Genomic DNA, 27,352 nt, shown 5'->3' with positions numbered 1-27,352 from the left:
CTAGAGCTTCCTGCAGAGCCGGGCAGAGCCGGGTGCCTTCTCTGCTGGTTGCCTGGGCGCCTGTGCCCCTTCCCTATATCTGCAGCAGAGAACTGCTGCCCGGTGGCCTAAGGGCTTGGACGCTGGCCATGACCATGGACACCCCCACCACCCTGAGATGGTACCACACCCCAGCCCAAGGCTGGAGGGCCAGCTGTACGGCGGGGCCATGGAAGAGAGGACCAGGCAGCCTCCTGTGGCTCCTGCCAGGGAAACCCTCTCTGCTCGCTGCTGCTCAGCCTTTCCCAGCCCTGCCTCTCTCGTCCTGCTTCTCACATTTCAGCTTCTGAGTTACTGGCACCACTGTCTGTTGCTGCTGCTGCTGCTGCTGCTGCTGAAGCCGGCACCAGCCAGACATTAACCCCTGATGCGCTGGAGGCTGCAGCTGCACAGCAGGAAAGGGGCACCAGGGGCTCAAGCTCTGGCGGGCTTGAGGGAGGAGAGAGCAATCACAGAGCCGGTCCCTTTGCTCCTCCCGGTCCCCACTCCGCAGTGCTTATTGTGCTTGCTTCTTCCCTGTCTGCACAGACTTGAAGCCAAAACCCTCTCTGACCCCTACGAGTTGCTCCTTCCTCTGACCGTCTGGCTCTGACCATCAGCCCACAGGACTGGGCTACATTTCACCTGGTAGCTGACCTTGTCATTTCGTGCATGGCCATGTTTTCTCCCTCCGTATGCCTTGTCGTGCCCAGCGGGACCCTCCTCTTGTACCCGGCTTTACCTGGCCAGGGTTGGGCCACCAGGACCAGGTAAGCTCTTGAGTTTTGAGGCCAACAGGAAGCCATTCTCCAGGGCAGCCACGGGTTGGGTCTGGAGGAGCCTGAAAGAAGTGCAGGCCCTGGTAGTGGCTGGCTGTGATGGGCTTGGCCAAGCCCCTTGGGCATGATCATAGGACTCAGGGCACCATGGTGAGGATGAAACTAGGAGTGCAGGTGGGGCGCAGTGGCTCACGCCTGTAATCCCAGCACTTGGGGAGGCCGAGGCAGGCAGATCACCTGAGGTCAGGTCTTCAAGAGCAGCCTGGCCAACATAGTTAAACTCCGTCCCTACAAAAATACAAAAATTAGCAGGGCATGGTGGCTGGTGCCTATAATCCCAGCTACTCAGGAAGCTGAGATGGGAGAATTGCTTGAGCCTGGAAGGCTGTGGTTGCAGTGAGCCAAGATTGCAGCATTACATTCAAACCTGGGTGACAGAGTGAGACTCCATCTCAAAAAAAAAAAAAAAAAAAAAAAGGAAGGAAGAAAGGAAGGAAAGAAAAAACTAACTAGGAGGCTGGGCGCAGTGGCTCACGCCTGTAATCCCAGCACTTTGGGAGGCCGAGGCAGGTGGAGCATGAGGTCAGGAAATCGAGACCATCCTGGCCAACATGGTGAAACTCCGTCTCTACTAAAAATACAAAAAAAAAAAATTAGCCGGGCATGGTGGCAGGTGCCTGTAGTCCCAGTTACTCGGGAGGCTGAGGCTGGAGAATGTCGTGAACCTGGGAGGCAGAGCTTGCAGTGAGCCGACAGAGCAAGACTCCGTCCCAAAAAAAAAAAAAAAAAAAAAGAAACTAAGAGTGGGAAGAAAGCCCCCACAGCAGCACTGGCCTGCACTGGTGATGAACCATGGCTCCCGCCCCTGGACCCACACTGGGGCTTGGAGCCTGCCCCTCCCCAGGGAGAGTTGGCCCTGTTTCCCGGCTGCCTCTCCCAGCTGGAAACTCACCCAGCTTTGGTTTTCATGAGAGCAGGCCTCCAACCCTCCTCTGGCCTGGTCAGCCCCAGCCTTCCCTTTTCCAGTCTCAAGTGGAACATGACATTCCACCTTCTGTTCCCAACCTCTGTCCACTCCATGTGAAGAGAGCCAGTCACCCAGAGGGACACTGGAGATGGCGCCTCCCAGGTGTCCTCGTCCCACATCCCTCTGCTTCCTGCCTTTCTCCTGATCCCCAAATGCAACTTCCTGGTTTCTTTCTTTCTTTCTTTTTTTTTTTTTTTTGAAATGGAGTCTCGCTCTGTCAGAGGCTGGAGTGCAGTGGTGCAGTCCCGGCTCACTGCAACTTCCACCTCCCGGGTTCAAGGGATACTACTGCCTCAGCCTCCTGAGTAATTGGGACTACAGGAGTGTGCCACCACGCCTGGCTAATTTTTGTATTTTTAGTAGAAATGGGGTTTCACCATGTTGGTCAGGCTGGTCTCAAACTCCTGCACTCAAGTGATCTGCCCGCCTCAGCCTCCCAAAGTGCTGAGATTACAGGCATGAGCCACCATGCCCGGCTCTTTGTTTTTTTCAAGAGTCTCACTTGGTTGCCCTGGCCGGAGTGCAGTGACATGATCATGGCTCACTGCAGCCTCAACCTTTTGGCCTCAAGTGATCCTACCTCCTCAGCCTCCCAAGTAGCTGGGCCAGGTACACAACCAACATACCCAGTTAATTTTTAAATTTTTGTAGAGATGGAGTCTTGCTATGTTGTCCAGGCTGGTCTCAAACTCCTGGGCTCAAGTGATCCTCCTACCTCAGTCACCCGAAGTGCTGGGGTTACAAGTGTGAGCCACGGCCCCTAGCTCCCCTTGATTTCTTGTGGGCCTCCTTTGACCCTGCACTCTCTCTGGCCACACTGCCTTGGTTCCTTGACTGGCTCTTTTCTCTCTCTCTCTCTCCTTTCTTTTTTCTTTTTTTTTTTTTTTGAGACAGAGTCTCACCCTGTTGCCCAGGCTGGAGTGCAGTGGCTCGATCTCGGCATACTGCAAGCTCCACCTCCTGGGTTCACGCCATTCTCCTGCCTCAGCCTCCTGAGTAGCTGGGACTACAGGCGCGCACCACCACGCCCGGCAAATTTTTTGTATTTTTAGTAGAGACGGCGTTTCACCGTGTTAGCCAGGATGGTCTCGAACTCCTGACCTCGTGATCCGCCTGCCTCAGCCTTCCAAACTGCTGGGATTACAGGCGTGATCCACCGTGTCCGGCCTCTTTCTTTCATCTTTCTTTCTTTTTTTTTATTTTTGACGTAGTCTCACTCTGTCGCCCAGGCTGCAGTGCAGTGGCACGATCTCGACTCACTGCAATCTCCACCTCCCGGGTTCAAGCGACTCTCCTGCCTCAGGCTTCTGAGCAGCTAGGATTACAGAGGTATGCCACCACGCCCAGCTAATGTTTGTATTTTTAGCAGAGACAGGGTTTCACTATGCTGGCCAGGCTGATCTCGAACTCCTGACCTCAGGTGATCCACCCGCCTCGGCCTCCCAAATGCTGGGATTACAGGTGTGAGCCACCACGCCTGGCCTGATTTACTCTCATTTTCTATTAACTGGAGGCCTCCTGGTGAGAAGGCCCCAGGCTGGGTGTCAGGGGTCTTAGATCTGGTCTCATGGCTACAGCTAATTCTTTGAAGGTCTTCAGAAGTGTCCATCCTCTATGTCAACAGGCTCTGCTCTGCTTGATGAAATTAGTATAACTGCCCCATGGCCTCATAGTCGATTGATAAAGCAGTTTGATGGCCATTTCTGTGTAAAGCAGAAACAGTCCAGCCAGCATGGCTGTGAATCGAGTGTTTCTAGAGGGAGTGCACTCAGTTGAAGGCCTGGGCACCTGGTTCCCTCTTGCTGACACTGAGAAGCAGAGAGGCACTTCCCTAGGGGAAAAGTCCCTAAAGGGAGCTGAAATCCCCTTTGAGTGTGGGAGAAGGAAGAGAAATTGAGTGCTGAAAAGGACAGGGCAGGTGAGCTGATGGAGGGGAGACGGAGAGGCAGGGGGAGAAGGAGAGGGAGAGGGCTGGCAGGAGCCCATAGCTGGGGCCAGAGAGAGAGGATGCAGGGGACTCCAGCCACCTCAAATAGGGTTGCAGCCAGCCCCGTTTTTGTGTGTTTGTTTGTGTGTCTGTTTGTTTGTTTGTTTTTAAGACAAGGTCTCCCTGGGTCACCAAGGCTGGAATGCAGTGGTGCAATCATGACTCACTCCAACCTCAACATCCTAGGATCAAGTGATCCTCTCACCTCAGCTTCCTAAGTAGCTGGGACCACAGCATGCGCCACCAGGCCCAGCTAATTTTTTTTTTTTTTTTTTTTTTTTGAGATGGAGTTTCGCTCTTGTTGCCCAAGCTGGAGTGCAATGGCGCGATCTCAGCTCACTGCAGCCACCACCTCCTAGGTTCAAGCAATTATCCTGCCTCAGCCTCTCGAGTAGCTGAGATTACAGGTGCGCGCCACCATGCCCGGTTAATTTTTTGTAGTAGAAACGGGATTTTACCATGTTAGCCAGGCTGGTCTCGAACTCCTGACCTCAGGTGATCCACCCGCCTTGCCCTCCCAAAGTGTTGGGATTAGAGGCGTGAGCCCCCACGCTGGCCTTTTTTTTTTTTTTTTTAGATGGAGTTTCTCTCTGTCCCCCAGGCTGGAGTGCAGTGGCATGATCTCAGCTCACTGCAAGCTCTGTCTCCCAGGCCCAAGCAATTCTCCTGCCTCAGCCTCCCAAGGAGCTGGAAATACAGGTGCCCACCACCATGCCCAACTAATTTTTGTATTTTTAGTAGAGATGGGGTTTCGCCATGTTGGCCAGGCTGGTCTCAAACTCCTGACCTCAAGTGATCCGCCTACCTCGGCCTCCCAAAGTGCTGGGATTGCAGGAGTAAGCCACTGTGCCCAGCCAATTAAAAAAAAAAAAAATTTTTTTTTTTTTTTGAGACGAAATTTCGCTCTTGTTGCCCAGGCTGCAGTGCAATGGCATGATCTCGACTCACCACAACCTCCGCCTCCTGGGTTCAAGTGATTCTTTTGCCTCAGTCTCCCAAATAGCTGGGATTACAGGCATGCGCCACCACGCCCGGCTAATTTTGTGTTTTTAGTAAAGACGGGGTTTCACCATGTTGGTCAGGCTGGTGTCAAACTCCCAACCTCTGGTGATCTGCCCACCTTGGCCTCCCAAAGTGCTGAGATTACAGGCGTGAGCCACCACACCTGGCCTTAAACATTTTTTGTAGAGATGGGGGCTTGCTATGTTGCCCAGGCTGGTCTTGAACTCGTAGGCTCAAGTGATCCTCCTGCTTCAGCTTCAGGAGTAGCTGGGACTACAAGTGCACACCATCACGCCTAGCTATTTTTTTTTTTTGAGAAGGAGTCTCATTCTGTCGCTCAGGCTGGAGTACAGTGGCACGATCTCAGCTCACTACAACCTCCACCTCCCGGGTTCAAGTGATTCTCCTGCCTCAGCCTCCTGAGTAGCTGGGATTACAGGTGCCCACCACCATGCCCAGCAAATTTTTGTATTTTTAGTAGAAATGGGGTTTCACCATGTTGGCCAGGCTGACCTCGAACTTCTGACCTTAAATGATCCGCCTGCCTTGGCGTCCCAAAGTGCTGGGATTACAGGCATGAGCCACCGCGCACGGCTAATTTTTTTTTAAAGATGAAATCTTGCTATGTTGCCCAGGCTGGTTTGGAACTCCTGAGCTCAAATGATCCTCCCGTCTGGCCTCCCAGAAGGCTGGGATCACAGGTGTGAGCCACCGGGAGCCAGCCGCACTTTCAGTGCTTACTCATGGCCAAGGTGAATCAGATCCGGCTGAGGAGGAGGAGGCGGGCATCACAGGTCTCCCTAGACAAGCCAGGCACCGTAGGGATCTGCAGGGCCTCGGGGTTGTGGGGGGCCGCGGTCAGCCCCTTCACCCCAACACCTGCCTGGGGCTCCCCCACCGTGTTCCCGCTCGGCATCCACAAGGCAGCGCGTGTGCCGGACGCCCCCTACTGGTTGGGGGAGCCCCAGCCCTGTGAGCCCAGAGATCTCCCCCTGACATGGGGAGAGGAGGGCCAGAGGACTGGAATGGGCTTTGCTCCAAACCCCAACAGGGGCATCTGACCCTCGTTCCGCCTTCCTGGGAGCATCCAGGATCCTTTCCCAGGCAGGGACTTTTTGCTTCTCATCCCGGCTCCAACGACTGGTATCCCTGCCCCTGCCACCACCCCAGGAGGCTATGGTTCCCCATATGCACGGGAGTATACCAGGGCCGGAAAGGTCAGGGGGTGCATCCCTCTGCTCCTAGCAAATTTCTATAGAGGAACAAGCCTCGTTAAGACTGAGGACATAGATTCCTGCCTGGGTTCCATCTCCAGTTCTCTGTATGTTCTCAGGAAATTCTCCTCCCTTACTCTATCCTACCTTCACATCCCCTATCTGCGGCAGCAGAATTTCCCTGTAACCCCCAATGCCCTTTACCCTGGTGTAACCGCCTCTTGATGAGTGTGGGCAAAACCTGCAAATATATCACTTCTGTGGTTAGCATGTATGACATGGTATGATTGATCTTGAGACAGACAGATTATCAATGATTCTGACCTGATCACATGCACTCTTAAAAAGCAGAGTTGGCCAGGCACAGTGGCTCACGCCTGTAATCCCAGCACCTTGGGAAGCTGAGGCTGGAAGATCGCTTGAGTCCATGAGTTTGAGACAAGCCTGGGCAACATAGGAAGACCCTATCTCTACAAAAAATTTAAAAAATTAACACATGTAGTCCGGGCGCCGTGGCTCACGCCTGTAATCCCAGCACTTTGGAAGGACGAGGCAGGCGGATCACCTGAGGCTGGGAGTTCGAGACCAGCCTGACTAATATGGAGAAACCCTGTCTCTACTAAAAATACAAAATTAGCCGGGTGTAGGCTGGGCGCTGTGGCTCATGCCTGTCATCTCAGCACTTTGGGAGGCTGAGATGTGCGGATCACCTGAGGTCAGGAGTTCAAGACCAGCCTGGCCAACATGATGAAACCCATGTCTACTAAAAGGTACAAAAAACTAGCCGGCCGTGGTGGTGCATGCGTGTAATCCCAGCTATTCAGGAGGCTGAGGCAGGAGAATCACTTGAACCAGGGAGGTGGGGATTGCAGTGAGCCGAGATTGCACCATTGCATTGCAGCCTAGGCGACAAGAGCAAAGCTCTGTCTCAAAAAAAAAAAAAAAAAAAAGGCTGAATAATACCAGGCCGGGCGCGGTAGCTCACGACTGTAATCCCATCACTTTGGGAGGCTGAGGCAGGTGGATCATGAGGTCAGGAGATTGAGACCATCCTGGCTAACACAGTGAAACGCTGTCTCTAGCTGGGTGCGGTGGCTCACATCTGTAATCCCAGCACTTTGGGAGGCCGAGGCTGGCAGATCACGAGGTCAGGAGATCGAGACCATCCTGGCTAACATGGTGAAACCCCGTCTCTACTAAAAAATACAAAAAATTAGCCGGGCGTGGTGGCAGGCGCCTGTAGTCCCAGCTACTTGCGAGGCTGAGGCAGGAGAATGGCATGAGCCCGGGAGGCGGAGCTTGCAGTGAGCCGAGATCAGACCACTGCACTCCAGCCTGGGCGACAGAGCGAGACTCCATCTCAAAAAAAAAAAAAAAGAAAATTGTAGAAACACCGTGTCTACTAAAAATACAAAAAAGCCAGGCGTGGTGGCGGAGGCTGAGGCGGGGGGATCGCTTGAGCCTAGGAAGTTTTGTTTGTTTTGTTTTGTTTTTAGAAGGGGTCTCGTTCTGGAATGCAGTGGCACGATCTTGGCTCACTGCAACCTCCGCCTCCTGGATTCAAGTGATTCTTCTACCTCAGCCTCCCGAGTAGCTGAGACTACAGCCGTGTGCCACCTCCCCTGGCGAATTTTTGTAATTTTTTAGTAGAGACAGGGTTTCACCATGTTGACCAGGCTGATCTCGAACTCTTGACCTCAAGTGATCCGCCCACCTCTACCTACCAAAGTGTTGGGATTACAGGTGTGAACCACTGTGCCTGGCCTGAGCCCAGGAAGTTGACACTGCAGTGAGCCATGATTGCACCACTGCGATCAAAGCCCACCCCCCGAAAAAAAAAACCCCAAAAACCTAAGTGTAAAAATGAGAACAACCTATCTTCACCTCTGCAGCAGCCACCTTTGCCGACAGCACTTCCTCCTGGCTGCAGTTCTTATGATTTCCCATCTCCAACCAGCAGCTCCCAACCAGCCTGGGAAGGGGTTGGGGGTAGCCTTTGTCCTGAGAAGTGCTGTGCTGATGGCATGGTCAGAGCAGCTGACACCCCTGAGCCAGTGAGGAAAGAGCCAAGGGAAGGAGCCGTGAACCCTCTGCTCTAAGGAATCCCCCATGCTTGCTTTCTGGGGCTTCTCGGACTTGTGGCCATCTTTAGGGTCAGTCAATAAACTTTCTTTTTTTTTTTTTTTGAGATAGAGTCTCGCTTTGTCACCCAGGCTGGAATGCAGTGGCACGATCTTGGCTCACTGCAACCTCCACCTCCCGGGTTCAAAAGATTCTCCTGCCTCAGCCTCCCAGGTAGCTGGGACTACAGGCGTGTGTCACCATACCCGGCTAATTTTTGTATTTTTAGTAGAAACGGGGTTTCACCATGTTGGCCAGGCTGGTTTCAAACTCCTGACCTCAGGTGATCCACCTGCCTCAGCCTCTCAAAGTGCTGGGATTACAGGCATGAGCCACCGTGCCCAGCCAAAGTTGCTTTTTTTTTTTTTAAGAGTCGTAGTCTCTGGCTGGGTGCAGTGGCTCAGGCCTGTAATCCCAGCATTTTGGGAGGCCAAGGCAGGAGGATTGCTTGAGCTCAGGAGTTCTAGACCAACCTGGGCAACAAAGTCAGACTCCCATCTCTACAAAAAATTAGCTGAGTTTAGTGGCACATGCCTGTAGTCCTAGCCACTAGGGAGGCTGAAGCAGGAGAACTGCTGGAGCTCAAGTGGTCGAGACTGCAGTGAGCCATGCTCATACCACTGCACTCCAGCCTGGGTGTAAGAGCGAGACCCTATTAAAAAAAAAAAAAAAAAAGATTGGGAGACTTGCTTTACTGCCCAGGCTCCAGGATGAGTACAGTGGTGTGATTATGGCTCACCACAACCTCGAAACCCTGGCCTTAAGCAGTCCTCCCGCCTTGACCTCCCAAAGTGTTAGGATTACAGGCCTGAGTCACCAACCCTGGCTGAAGATGCTTTTTTTTTTTTTTGAGACTGAGTCTTGCTTTACTCTATAGCCCAGGCAGGAGTGCCGTGGCCTTGGCTCACTGCAACCTCCGCCTCCCAGGTTCAAGCGATTCTCCTGCCTCAGCCTCCTGAATAGCTGAGATTGCAGGCACCCACTACCATGCCGGGCTAATTTTTGTATTTTTAGTAGAGACGGGATTTCTCCATGTTGGTCAGGCTGGTCTTGAACTCCTGACCTCAGGTGATCTACCTGCCTCAGCCTCCCACAGTGTTGCAATTACAGGTGTGAGCCACCATGCCTGGCCTACAGATGCTTTTTAATAATAGCTTTATTGAGAGATAATTCACATACTATACAATTCACCCATTAAAGTGTACATTGAAGTTTTTTTTAAAAATGTATTCACAGAGTTGTGCAACCATCACCACAATCAATTTTAGAACATTTTCACTACCCCAGAGAGAAATCCCACACCTGTTAGCAGTCACTCCCCATTCCCCATTCCCCATGCCCCAGCCCCAGCCAACCACTAGTTTACTTTCTGTCTTTAAAGATTTCCCCGTTCCGGACACTTCATAAAATGAAATTACACAATATGTGGCCTTGTGTGTCTGGCTTCGTTCCCTTAGCAGAAGGCTTTCCAGGGCCACCCATGCGGTAGCGTGTGTCAGTGCTTCATTCCTTTTTACAGCTGAGTAATATTCCATTGTGCAGATAGTCTACTTTTTTGTTGTTGTTGTTGTTGTTGTTGTTGTTGAGACAGAGTCTCGCTCCATTGTCAGGCTGGAGTGCAGTGGTGCGATCTCTGCTCACTGCATCCTCCGCCTCCCGGGTTCAAGCGATTCTCCTGCTTCAACCTTCCAAGTAGCTGGGACTACAGGCACGCGCCACCATGCCCAGCTAATTTTTGTGTTTGTAGTAGAGACAGGGTTTTGCCATGTTGGCCAGGCTGGTCTCAATCTCATGACCTCATGATCCGCCAGCCTCGGCCTCCCAAAGTACTGGAATTACAGGCGTAAGTGACCACGCCCAGCCATAGACCACATTTTGTGTATCTATTCAATAATGCCTTTTTTTTTTTTTTTTTTGAGACAGGGTCTCGCTCTGTTGCCCAGGGTGGAGTGCAGTGGCACCATCACAGCTTACTGCAGCCCCAACCTCCCATGCTCAAGTGATTCTCCTGCCTCAGTCTCTCTAGTAGCTGGGACTATAAACCAAGCATGCACCACCATGCTCAGCTAATTTTTTTATTTTTTGCATTTATTTATTTATTTATTTATTTATTTATTGAGACGGAGTCTCGCTCTGTCACCCAGGCTGGAATGCAGTGGCGCAATCTCTGCTCACTGCAAGCTCCGCCTCCCAGGTTCACGCCATTCTCCTGCCTCAGCCTTCCGAGTAGCTGGGACTACAAGCGCCTGCCTCCACACCTGTGTAATTTTTTCCATTTTTAGTAGAGACGGGGTTTCACCGTGTTAGCCGGGATGGTTTCGATCTCCTGACCTTGTGAGCCACCCGCCTCAGCCTCCCAAAGTGCTGGGATTACAGGTGTGAGCCACCGTGCCCAGCTTGCATTTATTTGTTTATTCTTTTTTTTGAGAGGGAGTCTCACTCTGTCGCCCAGGCTGGAGTGCAATGGCGCGATCTCGGCTCACTACAACCTCCGTCTCCTGGATTCAATCAATTCTCCTGCCTCAGCCTCCGGAGTAGCTGGGATTACAGGTGTGTGCCACCATGCCCGACTAATTTTTGTATTTTTACTAGAGATTAAGTTTCACTAGTTGGCCAGGCTGGTCTCGAACCCCTGACCTCAGGTGATCCACCTGCCTCGGCCTCCCAAAGTGCTGGGATTACAAGCGTGAGCCACTGCCCCTGGCCTTCCCTTTTTTTTTTTTTTTAATTATTTTATTTTATTTTGTTTTGAAGTATTTCACTCTGTTGCCCAGGCTAGCTTTGCAATCCTGGACTCAGGGGATTTTTCTGTCTCAGCCTCTGGAGTAGCTGAAATTACAGATGTGTGCCATCACACTCTGCTGATTACTTTCTTTACAGAGACCCACCTTTTATTTGTATTTATTTATTTATTTATTTATTTGAGACATGGTGTTGCTCTGTTGCTCAGGTTGAAGTGCAGTGGCGTGATCACGACTCACTGCAGCCTTAACTCCTAGGCTCAAGCAATCCTCCCGCCTCAGCCTCCTGAGTGGCCGGGACTTCAGACATAAGCCACTGTGACCGGCCAAGAGACCCACCTTTTACAGAGCAAGTGGTTTGTTTGCCAATTTTCACTGCCCCACCACATGAGGGTGTTTCGAGTGGGAAGCAGGTGCACCCTGTGTGAACAGCAAAGCCCAGTGCATGCCTGCTGCCTCCCACCTGCTGCCAGGCAGAGCTGGGAAGGGGAAAGGCTGAGCCCCACCTCTGACCTTCCCTGCATATCAGGAAATCTTGTCGTCCTCCAAGGTCACTCAGACGCCTCTGGCCACTGCCGCCCATGGCAACTTGGTGCCAGGGATGACGGCAACCAACACTCATTGATGCCGTGACATGCCAGGCTGTCACCAGCTTTTCACAACAGCCGTGCCAGGGAGATGCTGTGTGGCTTTCATTTTGCAGATGAGAGAGCAGAGTCAGGTTAGTAGGGTTGGGGTTCAGGCAGGACCTGGATTCTGTACCACACTTCGTGGCTGCTAGTGGTTTCTGGAAGTCTGTTGTCTGAAGAGCAGGGAGCGTGTGTAGACAGAGACAGGTCTGAGGGCTGTGCCATGGGCATGTCCTAGATGCAAAGCCAAAAAAAGAATTTCAAGAAGGTCAGATGCAGTGAAGACAGAAAACAGAGACCCAGATGTAGCATCCTGGAGGTCCTCGTGACTTTGAAAAGAGAAGGGTTTGTGTGTGTCTTATTTTTTATTTATTTATTTATTTATTTATTTATTTTTGAGACGGAGTCTCATGGTCGCCCAGGCTGGAGTGCAGTGGTGCGATCTCGGCTCAGGTGCGATCTGTTGCCCAGGTTCAAGCGATTCTTCTGCCTCAGCCTCCTGAGTAGCTGGGATTACAGGTGCCTGCCCTTGCGTCTGGCTAATTTTTGTAGTTTTAGCAGAGACGGGGGTTTCACCATCTTGACCAGGCTGGTTTTGAACTCTTGACCTCGTGATCCACCTGCCTTGGCCTCCCAAAGTGCTGGGACTACAGGCGTGAGCCACTGTGCCTGGCCATATGTGTTTTATTTTTGAGACAGGGTCTCACTCTGCCGTCTAGGCTGGAGTGCAGTGCTGCACTCTTGGCTCAATGCAGCCTCAACCTCTTAGACTCAAGTGATCCTCCCTCCTCAGCCTCCAGAGTAGTAGCTGGGACCAAAGATGTACATCACCACACCTGGCTAATATTTTAATTATTTGTAAAGATGAAGTCTTGCTATGTTGCCCAGGCTGGTCTGGAACTCCTGGGCTCAAGCCATCCTCCTGCCTCCTGCCTTGGCCTCCCAAAGTGCTAGGATTACAGAAGTGAGTCGCTGCCCCCATGCAGTCATGGAGGTGTGATGGAGTGAGCAGGAGGGAAGGGGAGAGAGTGAGCGTGAGCATCCATTTCAAGGAGTTTTGCTGTTAGAGACCAGAACTGGGCCGGGCGTGGTGGCACATACCTGTAGTCCCAGCTACAAAAGAGGCTGAGGCAGGAGAATGGCTTGAACCTGGGAGGTGGAGGTTGCAGTGAGTGGAGATCATGCCATTGCACTCCAGCTTGGGTGACAGACAGAGACTCTGTCTCAAAACCAAAAAAAGAGAGCAGAGCTAAGGGGATCTAGGGTCGGTCGGTTGGTTTGAAAGGAGAATAGTAACAACTTGTTCTCAGTAATGGGTATGATCCAAAAGACGGCATGCACTGAAGACAGAGGAGAGAGGACGGTTTCTGGAGTGACGGCTCTGAGTTGTGCAAGTAGAAGGGTCTTCTGTGCATGAACAGCATGGACGCTCATCCAGAGACACTGGCCGATGGCAGTTCCCAGGCACAGAGAGGGAGGCAGCGATGGGCATGGCAGCCTGTGGAAGGTCTCTTCTAATTGCTTCCATTTCCCTCAGAGAAACGGGAAGTGAGCTACAAGCAAGGAGGAGGTGCTAGAGGGCTTGAGGGGAGAGGAGAAGGAAGGGTAGGAAGAAGGGGCCAGGGCAACAGGATGCGGTCACAGCAGCCCCCAGACCCACTTGAGGGTATGGATCAGGCACTTAAAAACAAGAGCAGTGGCAGGCTGGGCGCAGTGGCTCATGCCTGTAATCCCAGCACTTTGGGAGGCCAAGGCGGGCGGATCACCTGAGGTCCAGAGTTCGAAGCCAGGCTGACCAACATGAAGAAACCCCATCTCTACTAAAAATACAAAATTAGCTGGGCATGGTGGTGGGCACCTGTAATCCCAGCTACTTGGGAGGCTGAGGTAGGAGAATCACTTGAACCCGGGAAGCTGAGGTTGCAGTGAGCTGAGATTGTGCCATTGCACTCCAGCCTGGGCAACAAGAGCAAAGCTCTGTCTCAAAAAAAGGACCTGGTGCAGGCCGGGCACGGTGGCTCACGCCTGTAATCCCAGCACTTTGGGAGGCCGAGAAGGGTGGATCACAAGGTCAGGAGATCGAGACCATCCTGGCTAACACGTTGAAACCTTGTCTTTACTAAAAATACAAAAAATTAGCTGGGCACGGTGGCGGGCACCTGTAGTCCCAGCTACTCGGGAGGCTGAGGCAGGAGAATGGCGTGAACCCAGGAGGCGGAGCTTGCAGTGAGCAGAGATAGTGCCACTGCAGTCTGGCCTGGGCAACAGAGCGAGACTCTGTCTCAAAAAAAAAAAAAAAAAAAAAGGACCTGGTGCAGTGGCTCACACCTGTAATCCCAGTGCTTTGGGAGGCTGGGGCATGAGGATCGCTTGAGCCCAGGAGGCTACAATAAGCCATGCACCGCTGCATTCCAGCCTCAGTAAGAGTGAGACCCTGTCTCAAAAAAAAAAAAAAAAAATCCAAAACCCACCACCTAGCAGGTGACTTTGACTTTGACAACATCCCTAATACAACTGTTGCTGACTGGAGGGAAAAAATAAAAACAAACCAATCAGCAAGGTTGTGGGATTTCCTCTTTCTAGCCATATTTGGCTGTTTCTTTCAGGTAGGGAGAAGGGAAGAGCAGGCAGTGTGAGATGAACTGGGTCACAGCTGCAGGAGTTAGCAGGATCAATGGGTTCAGCCAACTGTGGCCCACTGCATTTTTTTTTGTTAGTTTTGAGAGGGAGTTTTGCTCTTGTCACCCAGGCTGGAGTGCATTGGTGTGATCTCGGCTCACCACAACTTCTGCCTCCCAGGTTCAAGCCATTCTCCTGCCTCAGCCCCCTGAGTAGATGGGATTACAGGTGCCCACCACCACACCCAGCTAATTTTTGTATTTTGAATACAGACAGGTTTCACCATTTGGCCAGGCTGGTCTCGAACTCCTGACCTCAGGTGATCTGACCTCCTGACCTCAGGTGATCTGACCTCCTTGAGCCTCCCAAAGTGCTGGGATTACAGGCATGAGCCACTGAGCCTGGCCCAACCCACTGCTTTTATAACAAACCTTTTTCTACTGTGGTAAAATATACATAACAAAAACTTACTGTTTAACCAATTATTTATTTATTTGTTTATTTGTTTTTGTAGAGATGGGGTCTCATCATATTGCCCACGACGGTCTTGAACTCTTTTTTTTTTTTTTAAATAGTCTCGCTCTGTTGCCCAGGCTGGAGTGCAATGGTGCGATCTCGGCTCACTGCAACCTCTGCCTCCCGGTTCAAGTGATTCTCCCTCCCTCAGCCTCCTCAGTAGCTGGGATTATAGGCACAGGCCACCACACCTGGCTAATTTTTGTAGTTTTGTAGAGATAGGGTTTCACCATATTGGCCAGGCTGATCTTGAACTCCTGACCTCAGGTGATCTGCCTGCCTTGGCCTCCCAAATTGCTGGGATTACAGGCATGAGTCACCGCTCCCAGCTGGTCTTGAACTCTTGGTGAGTGAACAAGTGAGCCAGCCAGCAAAGCTTCATCTGTATCTATAGCCACTCCACATGGCTAGCATTACTGCCTGAGCTCCACCTCCTGCCAGATCAGGGGTGGCATTAGATTCTCATAGGAGTGCAAACCTTATTGTGAATGAACTATGGGTGTGTGGGATCTAGGTTGAGTGCTTCTTATGAGAATCTAATGCCTGATGATCTGACACTATCTCCCATCACCCCCAGATGGGACTGTCTAGTTGCAGGAAAACAAACTCAGGGCTCCCATTGAGTCTACATTATGGTGAGTTGCATAGTTATTTTATTATATATTACAGTGTAATAATAGAAATAAGGTATGCAATAAATGTAATGCTGTAGCAGGTGTCAGTGCTTCATTCCGTCTTATGGCTGAATAATATTCCACTGTATGGACAGACCACATTTAGTTTATCCATTCATCAGTTGATAGACACTAGGTTGCTTCCATGTTTTGGCTCGTATGAATAATGCTGCTGTGGACATGGGTGTACCATGATCTGTTTGAGTCCCTGTTTTCATTCTCTTGGATGTTTACCTAGGAGTGGAATTGCTGGGGCCTATGATAACTGCCTGTTGCATGGCTCACAAACCAAGAATGGTGTGGTAGACAGAATAATGGCCCCCCCAATGATGTTCATGCCCCATTCCCAGAACCTGTCAATAGTTACCTTATGCGGCAAAAGGGACTCTGCAGATGTGATTATGTTAAGGATTTTGAGATGGGGAGATTATTCTGGATTATCCTGGTGGGCCCAAGGTCATCAAGAGAGGGAGATGAAAGGGTGAGAAAGATGGGATGGCAGAAGCAGAGACTGAGAGGTGCACTTTGAAGATGGAGGAAGGGGCCACAAGCCAAGGAATGTGAGTGGCATCTACAAGTTGGAAAAGGGAAGGAAACGGATTTTCCCCTAGAACTTTAGGAGAAATACAACCCTGCTTACACCCTGAATTTAGCCAAACATAACCCATCTGGACTTCTGACCTCCAGAGAATAAATTTGTGTTGTTTTTTAAAATTACACACACACACACACACACACACACACACACACACACACACACACACATATATTTGTGGAGATGGAATCTCCCTATGTTGCTGCCCAGGCTGGTCTCCAACTCCTAGCCTCAGGTGATCCTCCTGCATCAGCCTCCCAAAGTGCTGAGATTACACGCATGAGCCATGATTCCTGGTCAAATTTGTGTTGTTTTATGCCACTAAGCTTGTAGTAACTTGTTATGGAGGCCATAGAACTTTTACATTTTCAAATGGTTGGAAAGCAATCAAGTGAATGATATTTTGTGGCACATTAAATTATACGACATTCCATTTGTGTCCATAAGCAAAGTGTTATTGGTACCCAGAGAGGCCCATTCATTCATATACCATCTAGGACTGCTTTCCATCCAGACGGGCAGAGTTGAGTGCTTGCAGGAGGCCATGTGGTCTGCAAAACCTAAAATATTTACTATCTGGTCCTTTAGGGAAAAAACCTTGCTGACTCCTAATATATTTATTCATTTTGTTGTTGTTGTTTGTTTGTTTTTTGAGACGGAGTCTTGCTCTGTCACTAGGCTGGAGTGCAGTGGCACGATCTCGGCTCACTGCAACCTCTGCTTCCTGGGTTCAAGCGATTCTCCTGCCTCGGCTTCCTGGGTAGCTGGGACTACAGGCACACACCACCATGGCCGGCTAATTTTTTGTATTTTAGTAGAGACGGGGTTTCACCATGTTCGCCAGGATGGTTTCGATCTCCTGACCTCATGATCCACCTGCCTCGGCCTCCCAAAGTTCTGGGATTACAGGCGTGAGCCACGGTACCTGGCCTGTTTGTTGGTTTTTGAGATGCTTCATCACCCAGGCTGGAGTGCAGTGGCACAATCTCGGCTCACGGCAGCCTCTGCGTCGCAGGTTCAAGGGATTCTCATACCTCACTCTCCCGAGTAGCTGGGATTACAGGCGCCCGCCACCATGCCTGGCTAATTTTTGTATTTCTAGTAGAGGTAGGGTTTCCCCATGTTGGCCAGGCTGGTCTCAAACTCCTGACTTCAAGTGATCCACCTGCCTTGGCCTCCCAAAGTGTTGAGATTACAGGCATGCGCCACTGCTACCGGCCTGATTTTTTTTTTTTTTTTGAGGCGGAGTCTGGCTCTCCCAGGCTAGAGTGCAGTGGCACGATCTTGGCTCACTACAATCTCCACCTCCCGGATTCAAGCGATTCTCCTGCCTCAGCCGCCTAAGCAGCTGGGACTACAGGCATGTGCCACCATGCCTAGATTTTTTTTTTCTTGTCTTTTTAGTAGAGATTGGGTTTCACTATGTTGGTCAGGCTGGTCTTGAACTCCTGACCTCAAATGATCCGGCCTTCCAAAGTGCTGGGATTACAGGCATGAGCCATGGCACCTGGCCTGATTGATTATTTTTATTTTTTATTTTATTTATTTATTTTTTGAGACAGAGTCTTGCTCTGTCGCCCAGGCTGGAGTGCAGTGGCACGATCTCGGCTCACTGCAACCTCTGCCTCCCGGGTTCAAGCAATTCTCCTGCCTCAGCCTCCTGTGTAGCTGGGATTATAGGCACCCGCCACCACACCCGGCTAATTTTTTTATTTTAGTAGAGATGGCGTTTCGTCATTTTGGCCATGCTGGTCTTGAACTCCTGACCTCAGGTGATCCACTCACCTCGGCCTTCCAAAGTGCTGGGATTACAGGTGTGAGCCACCATGCCCGGGCTAGTCAAGGCAGTTCTGTAAGGGAGGAGCAGGAGGTAGACACGCTTGCTCCAGCTGCTGTTCATTCATTCACTCATTTTTTCAGGCACTGGAGACATCATTCAGTGCATTTGCTTTTGTGGACCTATGGCATATATTGTCTCCAAATGTCATCATTTCCTGAGCACAGCTCCTGTCGCTGCAGTGTGGTCAGGAGCTTCTCGAGGGCCGCATTTCTGCTTTGATTTCCGTGTGGCCAAGTAGGATATGTGAACACAGAAAGAAGTAGCCAGGACTGATTGGACAGTCCTTCTCCAGGGCTGTGCAAATGATGCCCATGTTCCTCGGGGACACAGAGTGGGTCCCAGAAGGCTGATGGACAGCCCTGATTCTGCTGCCTTCTGCCTGGGCTCGAGTGAGACCTCAGTAGATGCGGGAATCACAAGCAGCAAGCAGGGTGGGGCTAGGGTAATACAAGGGAGGCCCTTGCTTGGGGAACAAAAGTTAACGGGAGCACCAAACCCCTCAGTAATCAAGATTCACAAAATTTTAATGCAATACTTTAGAGAAATCAAAATGGGCCAGGCACAGTGGCTCACACCTATAATCCCAGCACTTTGGGAGGCCGAGGCAGGAGGATGGCTTGAGTCCAAGAGTTTAAGACCAGCCTGGACAACATAGTGAGACCCTGTCTCTACAAAAAATTTAAAAAATTGCCGGGCATGATGGTGGCATGCCTGTAGTCCCAGGTACTTGAGAGGCTGAGTTGGGAGGATCTCATGGGCCTAGGAGTTCAAGGCTGCAAAGAGCTATTACCACTGTACTCCTGCCTGGGCAATAGAGTAAGACCCTGTCTCACGAAAAAACTGAAATTAATGCCAAAAATTTACAATGAGCAAAATATCTGAATTACAAATTAAAAACACATTTATTGATTTATAATAAATCAATATTAGAAATCAATGTTGAACCAGCTTTTGAATGTTTATTTTTTTATTGAGACAGTCTCACTTTGTCGCCCGGGCTGGAGCGCAGTGATGCGATCTCCACTACTGCAGCCTCTGTCTCCCGGGTTCAAGTGATTCTCTTGCCTCAGCCTCCTGAGTAGCTGGGACTACAGGCACTCGCCACCATGCCCGGCTAATTTTTGTGTTTTCAGTAGAGATGGAGTTTCACCATGTTGGCCAGGCTGGTCTCGAACTTCTGACCTCAAGTGATCTGCCTGCCTCTGCCTCCCAAAGTGCTGGGATTACAGGCATGAACCACCACGCCTGGCCCAGTCTTTGAATTTTTAAAATTTTATTATTATTATTGTTATTATTATTATTATTATTTTATGCATGGAGTCTCGCTCTGTCGCCGAGGCTGGAGTGCAGTGGTGCGATCTCGGCTCATTGCAACCTCCACTTCCTGGGTTCAAGCGATTCCCCTGCCTCAGCCTCCTGAGTAGCTGCGACTATAGGCGCCCACCACCAGGCCTGGCTAATTTTTTTTGCAGTTTTAGTAGAGACGAGGTTTCATCGTGTTAGCCAGGATGGTCTCAATCTCCTGACCTCATGATCCACCTACTTTCGACTCCCAGTTAAAATGTATTATTAAGACAGGGTCTTGCACTGTTGCCCAGTCTGAAGTGCCATGGCGTGATCATAGCTCACTGTAGTCTTCAACTCCTGGGCTCAATCAACCCTCCTGCCTCAGCCTCCCAAGTAGCTGGGACTTTAGGCATGTACCACCTTGCCAGTCTAATTTTTTTTTTAATATTTTTGTAAAGACAGCATCTAGTTATGTTGTCCATGCTGGTCTCCAACTCCTGGCCTCAAGGGATCCTCCTGTCTTGGTCTTCCAAAGTGCTGAGATTACAAGTGTGAGGCACTGTGCCTGGCCATTGTTTGAATTTAAAGCTAAGGATTGACAACAGTGTCTTGGAGAGCTATACTGAAGCCTGAGGGAAAGGGAAAAATCAGTAATACTGAGACAGTCATTAAAATGTGGAGAGTGTGTTTACCATGGATTTTTGGCAGTAATTTATTTTATTTTATTGAGACAGGGTCTTGCTGTGTCACCCAGGCTGGAGTGCAGTGGCACGATCACAGCTCACTGCAGCCTCAACCTCCCTGGGCTCAAGCAATCCTCCCACCTCACCCTCCCGAATAGCTGGGACTACATCACCACGACAAGTTAATTCTTTTATATTTTTTGTAGAGACGGTGTCTCGCCACGTTGCTCAGGCTGGTCTTGAACTCCTGAGCTCAAGCAATCCACTCACTTGGGCCTCCCGAAGTGCTGGGATTACAGGCATGAGCCACTGTGCCCAGCCAATTTTGATGTTTTAAAATGTTAAATTAAGACGTAATTTGAGGCCGGGTGCGGTGGCTCATGCCTGTAATCCCAGCACTTTGGGAGACCAAGGCTGGTGGATCACTTGAGGTCAGGAGTTCGAGACCAGCCTGGGCAACATGGCGAGACCCTATCTCTACAAAAATTGCAAAAAATACCTGGGCATGGTGGTGAACTCCTGTAGTCCCAGCTACTCAGGAGGCTGAGGGACGAGAATCACTTGAACCCGGGAGGCGGAAGTTGCCGTGAGCCAAGATTACGCTATTGCACTCCAGCCTGGGTGACAGAGCGAGACTATGTCTCAAAAAAACAAACAACAATGATAACAACAAAGAAAACCCAACATAATTTATCTTGGGTTTGAAATTTTTGGCACTCTCTTACATTTTGCGACCTCAACTCTTGCCTCAGGAACCAGAGTCTGTGAGGGCCTAGAAATGACTTCCAAGACAAATGAAAAAGCAGGTCTCTGCCATCCCCTGGGCCGGACTCCAAATGCCACTGCTTTGCGGGGGCTTCCTTGATTTATTAGGAGAGGGGATGGGTGCCTACTACCCAGTTCAGTGTGGGCAGCCAGCTCCCGGGTCTGCCTGGGCCACCCACTTGTGCCTAGGGTCTCCCTCTCATCCTTTCTGCCAAGGCTGTCTCCAGGGATATCAGCTTTTCAGATCACTCTCTGTAGTTCACATATGTGCCCAGCCCTGTACCATCCCCGTGAAGAGAGAAAAGAGTAAAAGCACAGTCCCTCTTCTCTGGGAGACAAAATTGGACCAAGGAGGCCAAGTGCAGTAGTTCACGCCTGTAATCCCAGCACTTTCGGAGGCAGAGGTGGGTGGATTACGAGGTCAGGAGTTCGAGACGAGCCTGGCCAACATAGTGAAACCTCGTCTCTACTAAAAATACACAAAAATTAGCCAGGCCTGGTGGCGGGCGCCTGTAATCTCAGCTACTTGGGAGGCTGAGGCAGGAGAACAGGAGAATCGCTTGAACCTGGGAGGCAGAGGTTCCAGTGAGCCAAGATCGCGCCACTGCACTCCAGCCTCGGCGACAGTGCGAGACCCCGTCTCAAAAAAAAAAAAAAAAAAAAAAAAAAAAAAATTGAACCAGGGAGACATCCAGAGAACACTCTGAAGGCTACATACAACTAAGTATGACAGAATGCTTTGCTCTGGAAAAGAACAAAAACGAGTACAAAATAAGGCCCTGATCAGAGGTGAGGTGTGGCAGGTGGGAGGATGAGTGTGATATAAAGAACCAGGGCTTTTTGCAGCTAGCACTCCTGAGTGCATCCTTATCTGCAACTGTGAGCCTCTGTCTTCCCATCTGCAAAATGAGAGGATAAGGAGACAGTAATGCATCAGAATAGCTTGCTCACTGCTGGGTGAGGTGGCTCATGCCTGTAATCCCGGCACTTTGGGGGACCGGGGCGGGCAGATCGCCTGAGGTCAGGAGTTCGAGACCAGCCTGGCCAACAGGGCAAAATTCCATCTGTACTAAAAATACAAAAATTAGCCGGGCTTGGTGGTGTGCGCCTGTAACCACAGCTACTTGGGAGGCTGAGGCAGAAGAATCACTTGAACCCAGGAGGCGGAGGTTGCAGTGAGCCAAGATCGTGCCACTGCACTCCAGCCTGGGTGACAGAGCAAGATTCCGTCTTAAAAAAAAAAAAAAAAAACAAGAATAGCTTGCTCACTAAGGGCAGTTAAAAATACGCTTCCCGCCAGGGCCATCCATGGCTCACGCTTGTAATCCCAGCAATTTGGGAGGTAGAAGTAGGATTCCTTGAGTCCCAGGAGTCCAAGACCAGGCTGGGCAACACAGTGAGACTCCCATCTCTATTTATTGAAAAACAGTAAAAAGTTTTTTGTTTTTTTTTTTTTGAGATGGAGTTTCACTCTTGTTGCCCAGGCTGGAGTGCAATGACATGATCTTGGCTCACTGCAACCTCCGCCTTCTGGGTTCAAGCGATTCTCCTGCTTCAGCCTCCTGAGTAGCTGAGATTACAGGCATGCGCCACCACGCCCCCGGCTAATTTTGCATTTTTAGTAGAGACAGGGTTTCTCCATGTTGGTCAGGCTGGTCTCGAACTCCCGACCTCAGGTGATCCACCCACCTCAGCCTCCCAAAGTGCTGAGATTACAGGCGTGAGCCAACGCGCCCAGCTGAAAGTATTTTTTTTTTTTTTAAGTAAAAACATAGTAAGCCTTCCAGGGACTTTTTTTGGTCAAATGGTCTGGGATCTCTCCTTAGAGAAACTGCCTAACAGGTTGCTTCAAGGATTGGAGAGCATGTATGCAAAACTGCTCGGCATCCATCGGGTGCTGGCAACATCTAATAACAATATTTCCCAATAATAACAGTAACTATTGTTACTAGTAGGAATAAGTCAAATTAGGAGGCGCGATTTAGGCGGAACCTGGAAGGCGGTGGGCAGGATCCAGGACATTCCAAGGCAGGCGTGGGCTTCCTGAGCCAGGAGCCAACCCTCCAGGAGCCAGGGGAGGGCCTGGGGCCGGAAGGTGGGGCGTGCGAGCGGAGGACGGAAGCTCATCGCCAGGGTCCCCGTCCCTGCCCCAAGTCGTCACCCCCTCGTGGGGAGCGCACCCTGGCGGAGGGGCAAGTCCCACACGGGCTTTGTTATGAATGAGAAGCTGCAGCCTTCAGCCCGCGGAGGGAACAGTGGGGGTCTGGGGGAATAGCAGGACACCCGGCAGCAACCAGCAGACCTCCCGGCAGCGCTGGCAGCCTGCGCCCGGGGGCCGCTGCCGTTCGGGCCCGCCTCCACCCTCCCCTCCCTGACGGGGCCCCCGGCTTCCTAGGGCGGCCCCAGCATCCGAGGCGCCGTTTGCCGTCCCGTCGCCGGGTCCAGGATTCCCAGGATCCGGAGTCCCGAACGTGCGGCCAGCTAAGCAGGGAGGGAGGGAGGAAGCTGGCCGGCCTCCGAAGTCAGCCCCAAGTTACATGTGGGAAGCGGTGGCTGTGACGCAAGTTTCCAGGGGGCCCTGGGCTCGGCTAGAAGGGAGCACACCGGAGAGGCTCCGTCCGTGCAGTTGCAATGGTGAAAAAGCAGAAGCCCCAAGCGCGAACCCCAGGCCGCCTTCCTTGCTGCCGCTGCACGCCCGACCCAGCCGCGCCCCCTCCTCCCTGCGTGCCGGCCAAGCGCGCGGACCCTGCTCTGGGCAGTCGCTGCTGGACCCCGGGCTGCACGGGCTGGGCTCCCTGCGCGGTGGCTGGCCTTTTTTTTTTTTTTTTGCAACGCTTGCCAACCTGTCAGCTGATGGACCTCATCACCCATAGTGGCGCATGTAGCTCGGCGGCAGCTCGCTCCATTCACGCCGCGCCCCCCAAGCCCGCCCGCGGCCCCCGGCTCCCGGTGCCCCGCGAGAGGCCTGCAGACCCCAGTTGCAGCCGATCCCCGGGGGCCCGCGCCCCTCTCGCCCCGGCCTCGCGCCGCCTGGGGGGCGCTGCAAATAGTCCTTTGTTTACATGCAATTCCTTACTCCGCGGAAGGAGGCCGGGGGAGTGCTGAGTTTTCACCAGCTGTTTCCCGCCTTGAAACAGACATCTGATCAGCTGCAAACACACACACACACACACACACATACACACGCCCGGGGAGGCAGGCCGGAGAGACCTCCCTCCCGCCCCTCCCGCCCGCCTCCCTCCCCTCGCCGCCGCCGCCGCCGCCGCCGCCGCCGCCAGCATCTGGGACCGGCCGATTCTGCACCTCCGTCCGGCGCTGCCCTTTGATTCGGATTTCCATCTTGCATTCTCCGGCTGATCGCGGGACCTGGCTCGTGCAGAGGAGGGGGGCCGATCGCTATGGAGTATTTCATGGTGCCCACTCAGAAGGTGCCCTCTTTGCAACATTTCAGGAAAACAGAGAAAGAAGTGATAGGAGGGCTCTGTAGGTGTGTACTCCTCCTCCCCCCACCCCCTTCCTACCACTGCAGCCCCCGGCCAGCCCGCCCGGGCGGGCGCGCGTGTGCGCACGCATGGCCCGCGCCGCCGACCCCGCTAGCCTTTCTTAGCTGCCGGGACGGCTGCAGCCCCACGCGCCGGGTCCGCGCCGCCCCGGGACCCTCCTCCCTTGGAACATGAGGGCCCCAAGCGGCCCCGGCCACTTTTGTCCGCTGCAGGCGGGCGAGTCGCGACGTTTGTAAATTGCAAACAGACCCACGTGGTTCTGCAGCAGTCACGGCCATGCTTGGTGCTGGTGGCCTTCCCCCCCCCGCGCTTCCTCTTTCCCCCTCCCGCGGCGGCTTCCTTCCTCTCCTTCCTTCCTCGCGATCTTAGGTCGTCCCCATCCAAGGGGGTCTGGGGGCCCAGGGCGCGCGAGGGGGTGTAGCTAGGGCGGCTACAATGCAGCCATGCCGCGGCTCCCGGCGCGGGGTGGGGGCGGGGAGCCGGGCACTGTGCGTGTTTGCAGAGCGGGGCTGCAGCGGGGTCGGGGGCGTGCTCGCGTGTGGGTGTGGGGGGTGGGCGGACCCCGAGGGGCCCGCGCGGCCGGTAGGGGCGCCGCGGCCCGGGGTACGTTGGCTGCCTCTCGCTCGCCCGCCCGCGCCCGGGCGCTGTTTACTAGCGAGGCCTGGACGTGACTCTGCAGCCCTCTTGGAGTAGGCGGACCTCTGCGCGCGGCCTCGCGGGAGCTGTAGTTCTCCGTGTCCTGCAGGTGCAGCATTGTGGGATTTGTAGGCGCTCCTGGGCCACGCTTTCCCTGCACAAAGCTCGGCCCCCGCGGGCACGATGGGCAAGGCAGGCCAGGTGGGCAGGCCTTTTGGGGAAGGGACACCTGAGGCCGCCCCTAGCCTCGCAGGGCAGCTTCCCGCCGCACGTAGGTTTCCTCTGCAAACTTTCCTATCCAACGCCCCTCCCCGCTGCCGTAAACCGAAAGCATCGGGTCCCCCAGCCGGGTGGGTGGCCCGAGGTCCGCAGGCCTCCCCAGAAGCCACTTTGCAAGCTTTGGTCCTAGGTTACTCTAAACTCAAAGGGTGATGGATTCAAGGACCACACACAGCAAAACCACCCCGCAGACTTCTTAAAGTGCACATGCCTGGAACTCTGATCGCTGGGGCCCGGACATCTGCATTTCGAACGACCCCCTGGGCGGGGTGTGGGGGAGGTGGGCGTTCTACGGCGTGCGCAAGTTTGGGACCTGCGGCCCCTTTCCTGCCGCGCTGCTCCAGGAGCGAAATGGCTCCCCAGGGCTGGAGCCACGTGCTCTGCCGCCCGAGGCAGTCTGGGCGGGGATTGAGGGAGGAGGAGCCCGCCGGTGTGGCACAGGCTGGTGGACACTAGCGCCTACAGAATCCGGCCTGGAGGGAAGGTTCCTGCCCAACCCTCTGCCCCAGGGGTCCCTGCCTTAAGGCTACTCTGAAGTTCCCAGTCAATACCTAGACTTGGGCCAGTTGATGGGTTTGGCAGCTGGCAGGGATGCCCCGAAGGCTGGCCCTTGCACGAGGCCCACCTGGAGGCCCAGTAATAATAAGTAAAAAAAATTCTTGAGCTCTTTTTATGTTCTGGGGACTCACTTTGCTAGAATTTTCTCATTGAGTTATCATATCTTTCTATGAGTCAAAAGTGTCTTTTGATTCCGCGTAAAGAGGCGGACACAGAGACTGGAGAAGGGACCACTACAGCAAGTGGTGGAACTGGAACTTGAACCCTTGTCCTGGGGTTGCTGCTGCAGGGCTGGGCTGGGCAGCGCGCGGAGGTGCAGGTGAGCCGCTGTGCCTACTGGAGAAGACATTATGGGCCTCATCCTGAGCAGGGTTGAGGGGCCCTCTGGCTGCCATGCCTGGGCCTTGGGTGAGTCCTCTCAGGGATCCTAAGATTCTGGCTTCAATTTATCCCTGCCCCAAGCCTTCCTTTGGAGGATACCAGCAGTCCCCCAGGGTAGCTGGATCTTGGTAGGCCAAGGGCTTGAAGGTGTAGGGCCTTCGTCCAGGGTTGGGCATGGCAACGTCCATTGCAAGACAGTTGTCAGCTGTGCATTAGGCATGGAGTTGGGGGTCCCTGGATTTATTTACCTTCAGTAGGGGTTGCAGGGTGAGGTGGAAAGCCTGTCCGGGATCAAATGTGTTCATTAGGCAGGACCTCCTGGCCAGATGCATTTGCTTCTCTGGGTCATCTCAGGCTGGTGGGCTTTGCTCCATCCCTCAGTGACCAGCAGGGATCTCCCTGTCTTTCTGTCTCCCAGGCCTGCCAGAGGGGATTGTAGGGCACGGTGCTGCACACACAAGCTGCAGGTTTTGGACCTGTCACCTAATGGTTCTCAGTCTCTGGAAAACAGAGCACCTGTGAGAAAATTAGCTATGAGTATGGAAAGTGCCTGGTAGCTATTAAAATGACACTCAGTCTTTTTTTTATTGTTGTTTTTTTTGAGACGGCGTCTCACTCTGTCACCCAGAATGGAGTGCAGTGGTGCAGTCTTGGCTCACTGCAACCTCCGCCTCCTAGATTCAAGCGACTTTCCTGCCTCGGCCTCCCAAGTAGCTGGGATTACAGGCATGTATCACCATGTGTGGCTAATTTTTGTATTTTTAGTAGAGATGGGGTTTCACCATGGTGGTTGGCCAGGCTGGTCTCGAACCCCTGACCTCAGGTGATCTGCCCACCTTGGCCTCCCAAAGTACTAGGATTACAGGCATGAGCGACTGCGCCCAGCCACTGACATTCAGAGTCTTAAAAGCAGGTATATGGGCAGGTATATGGTAGTCTCCATCTGTATCTTGTGTTTTGTTTGTTTGTTTTGAGATGGACTCTCGCTCTGTCGCACAAGCAATTCTCCTGCCTCAGCCTCCTAAGTAACTGGGACTACAGGCCCGCTCCACCATGCCCGGCTAATTTTTGTATTTTTAGTACAGATGGGGTTTCACCATGTTGGCCAGGATGGTCTCGATCTCCTGATCTTGTGATCTGCCCGCCTCGTCCTCCCAAAGTGCTGGGATTTCAGACATGAGCCACCGTGCTCGGACTCTCCATCTTTATCTTTTTTTTTTTTTTTTTTTTTGAGGCGGAGTCTTGCTCTGTCGCCCAGGCTGGAGTGCAGTGGTGCAATCTCGGCTCACTGCAAGCTCGGCCTCCCGGGTTCACGCCATTCTCCTGCCTCAGCCTCCCGAGTAGCTGGGACAACAAGCGCCCACCACCACGCCTGGCTAATTTTTTGTATTTTAATTAGAGACAGGGTTTCACCGTGTTAGCCAGGATGGTCTCAATCTCCTGACCTGGTGATCTGCCCACCTCAGCCTCCCAAAGTGCTGGGATTACAGGCGTGAGC

General features: G+C 52.5%; 1 protein-coding gene across 3 annotated transcripts in view; it reads left to right on the top strand.

Moving 5' to 3' along the window:
* TFAP4 (transcription factor AP-4) overlaps positions 1–27,352 on the top strand; it is a 54,110-nt gene that overhangs the window by 14,719 nt on the left and 12,039 nt on the right. Inside the window, exon 1 of one of the 3 annotated variants that reach the window (XM_024234056.3) lies at positions 23,560–23,984. The exons of 1 other annotated variant lie outside the window; for it this stretch is intronic. In XM_024234056.3, coding sequence (XP_024089824.1) covers positions 23,896–23,984 — 89 coding nt within the window. In that variant the 5' untranslated portion in view covers positions 23,560–23,895. Of the gene's footprint in view, positions 1–23,559; positions 23,985–24,646; positions 24,908–27,352 lie in introns of those variants that run through there. One more of the 3 variants, XM_054533358.2, reaches the window with a different exon arrangement.

Source organism: Pongo abelii, chromosome 18 (genome assembly GCF_028885655.2).
Source record: "Pongo abelii isolate AG06213 chromosome 18, NHGRI_mPonAbe1-v2.0_pri, whole genome shotgun sequence".
Taxonomy (NCBI): domain Eukaryota; kingdom Metazoa; phylum Chordata; class Mammalia; order Primates; family Hominidae; genus Pongo; species Pongo abelii.
This window is presented reverse-complemented; position numbering and strand designations above follow the sequence as displayed.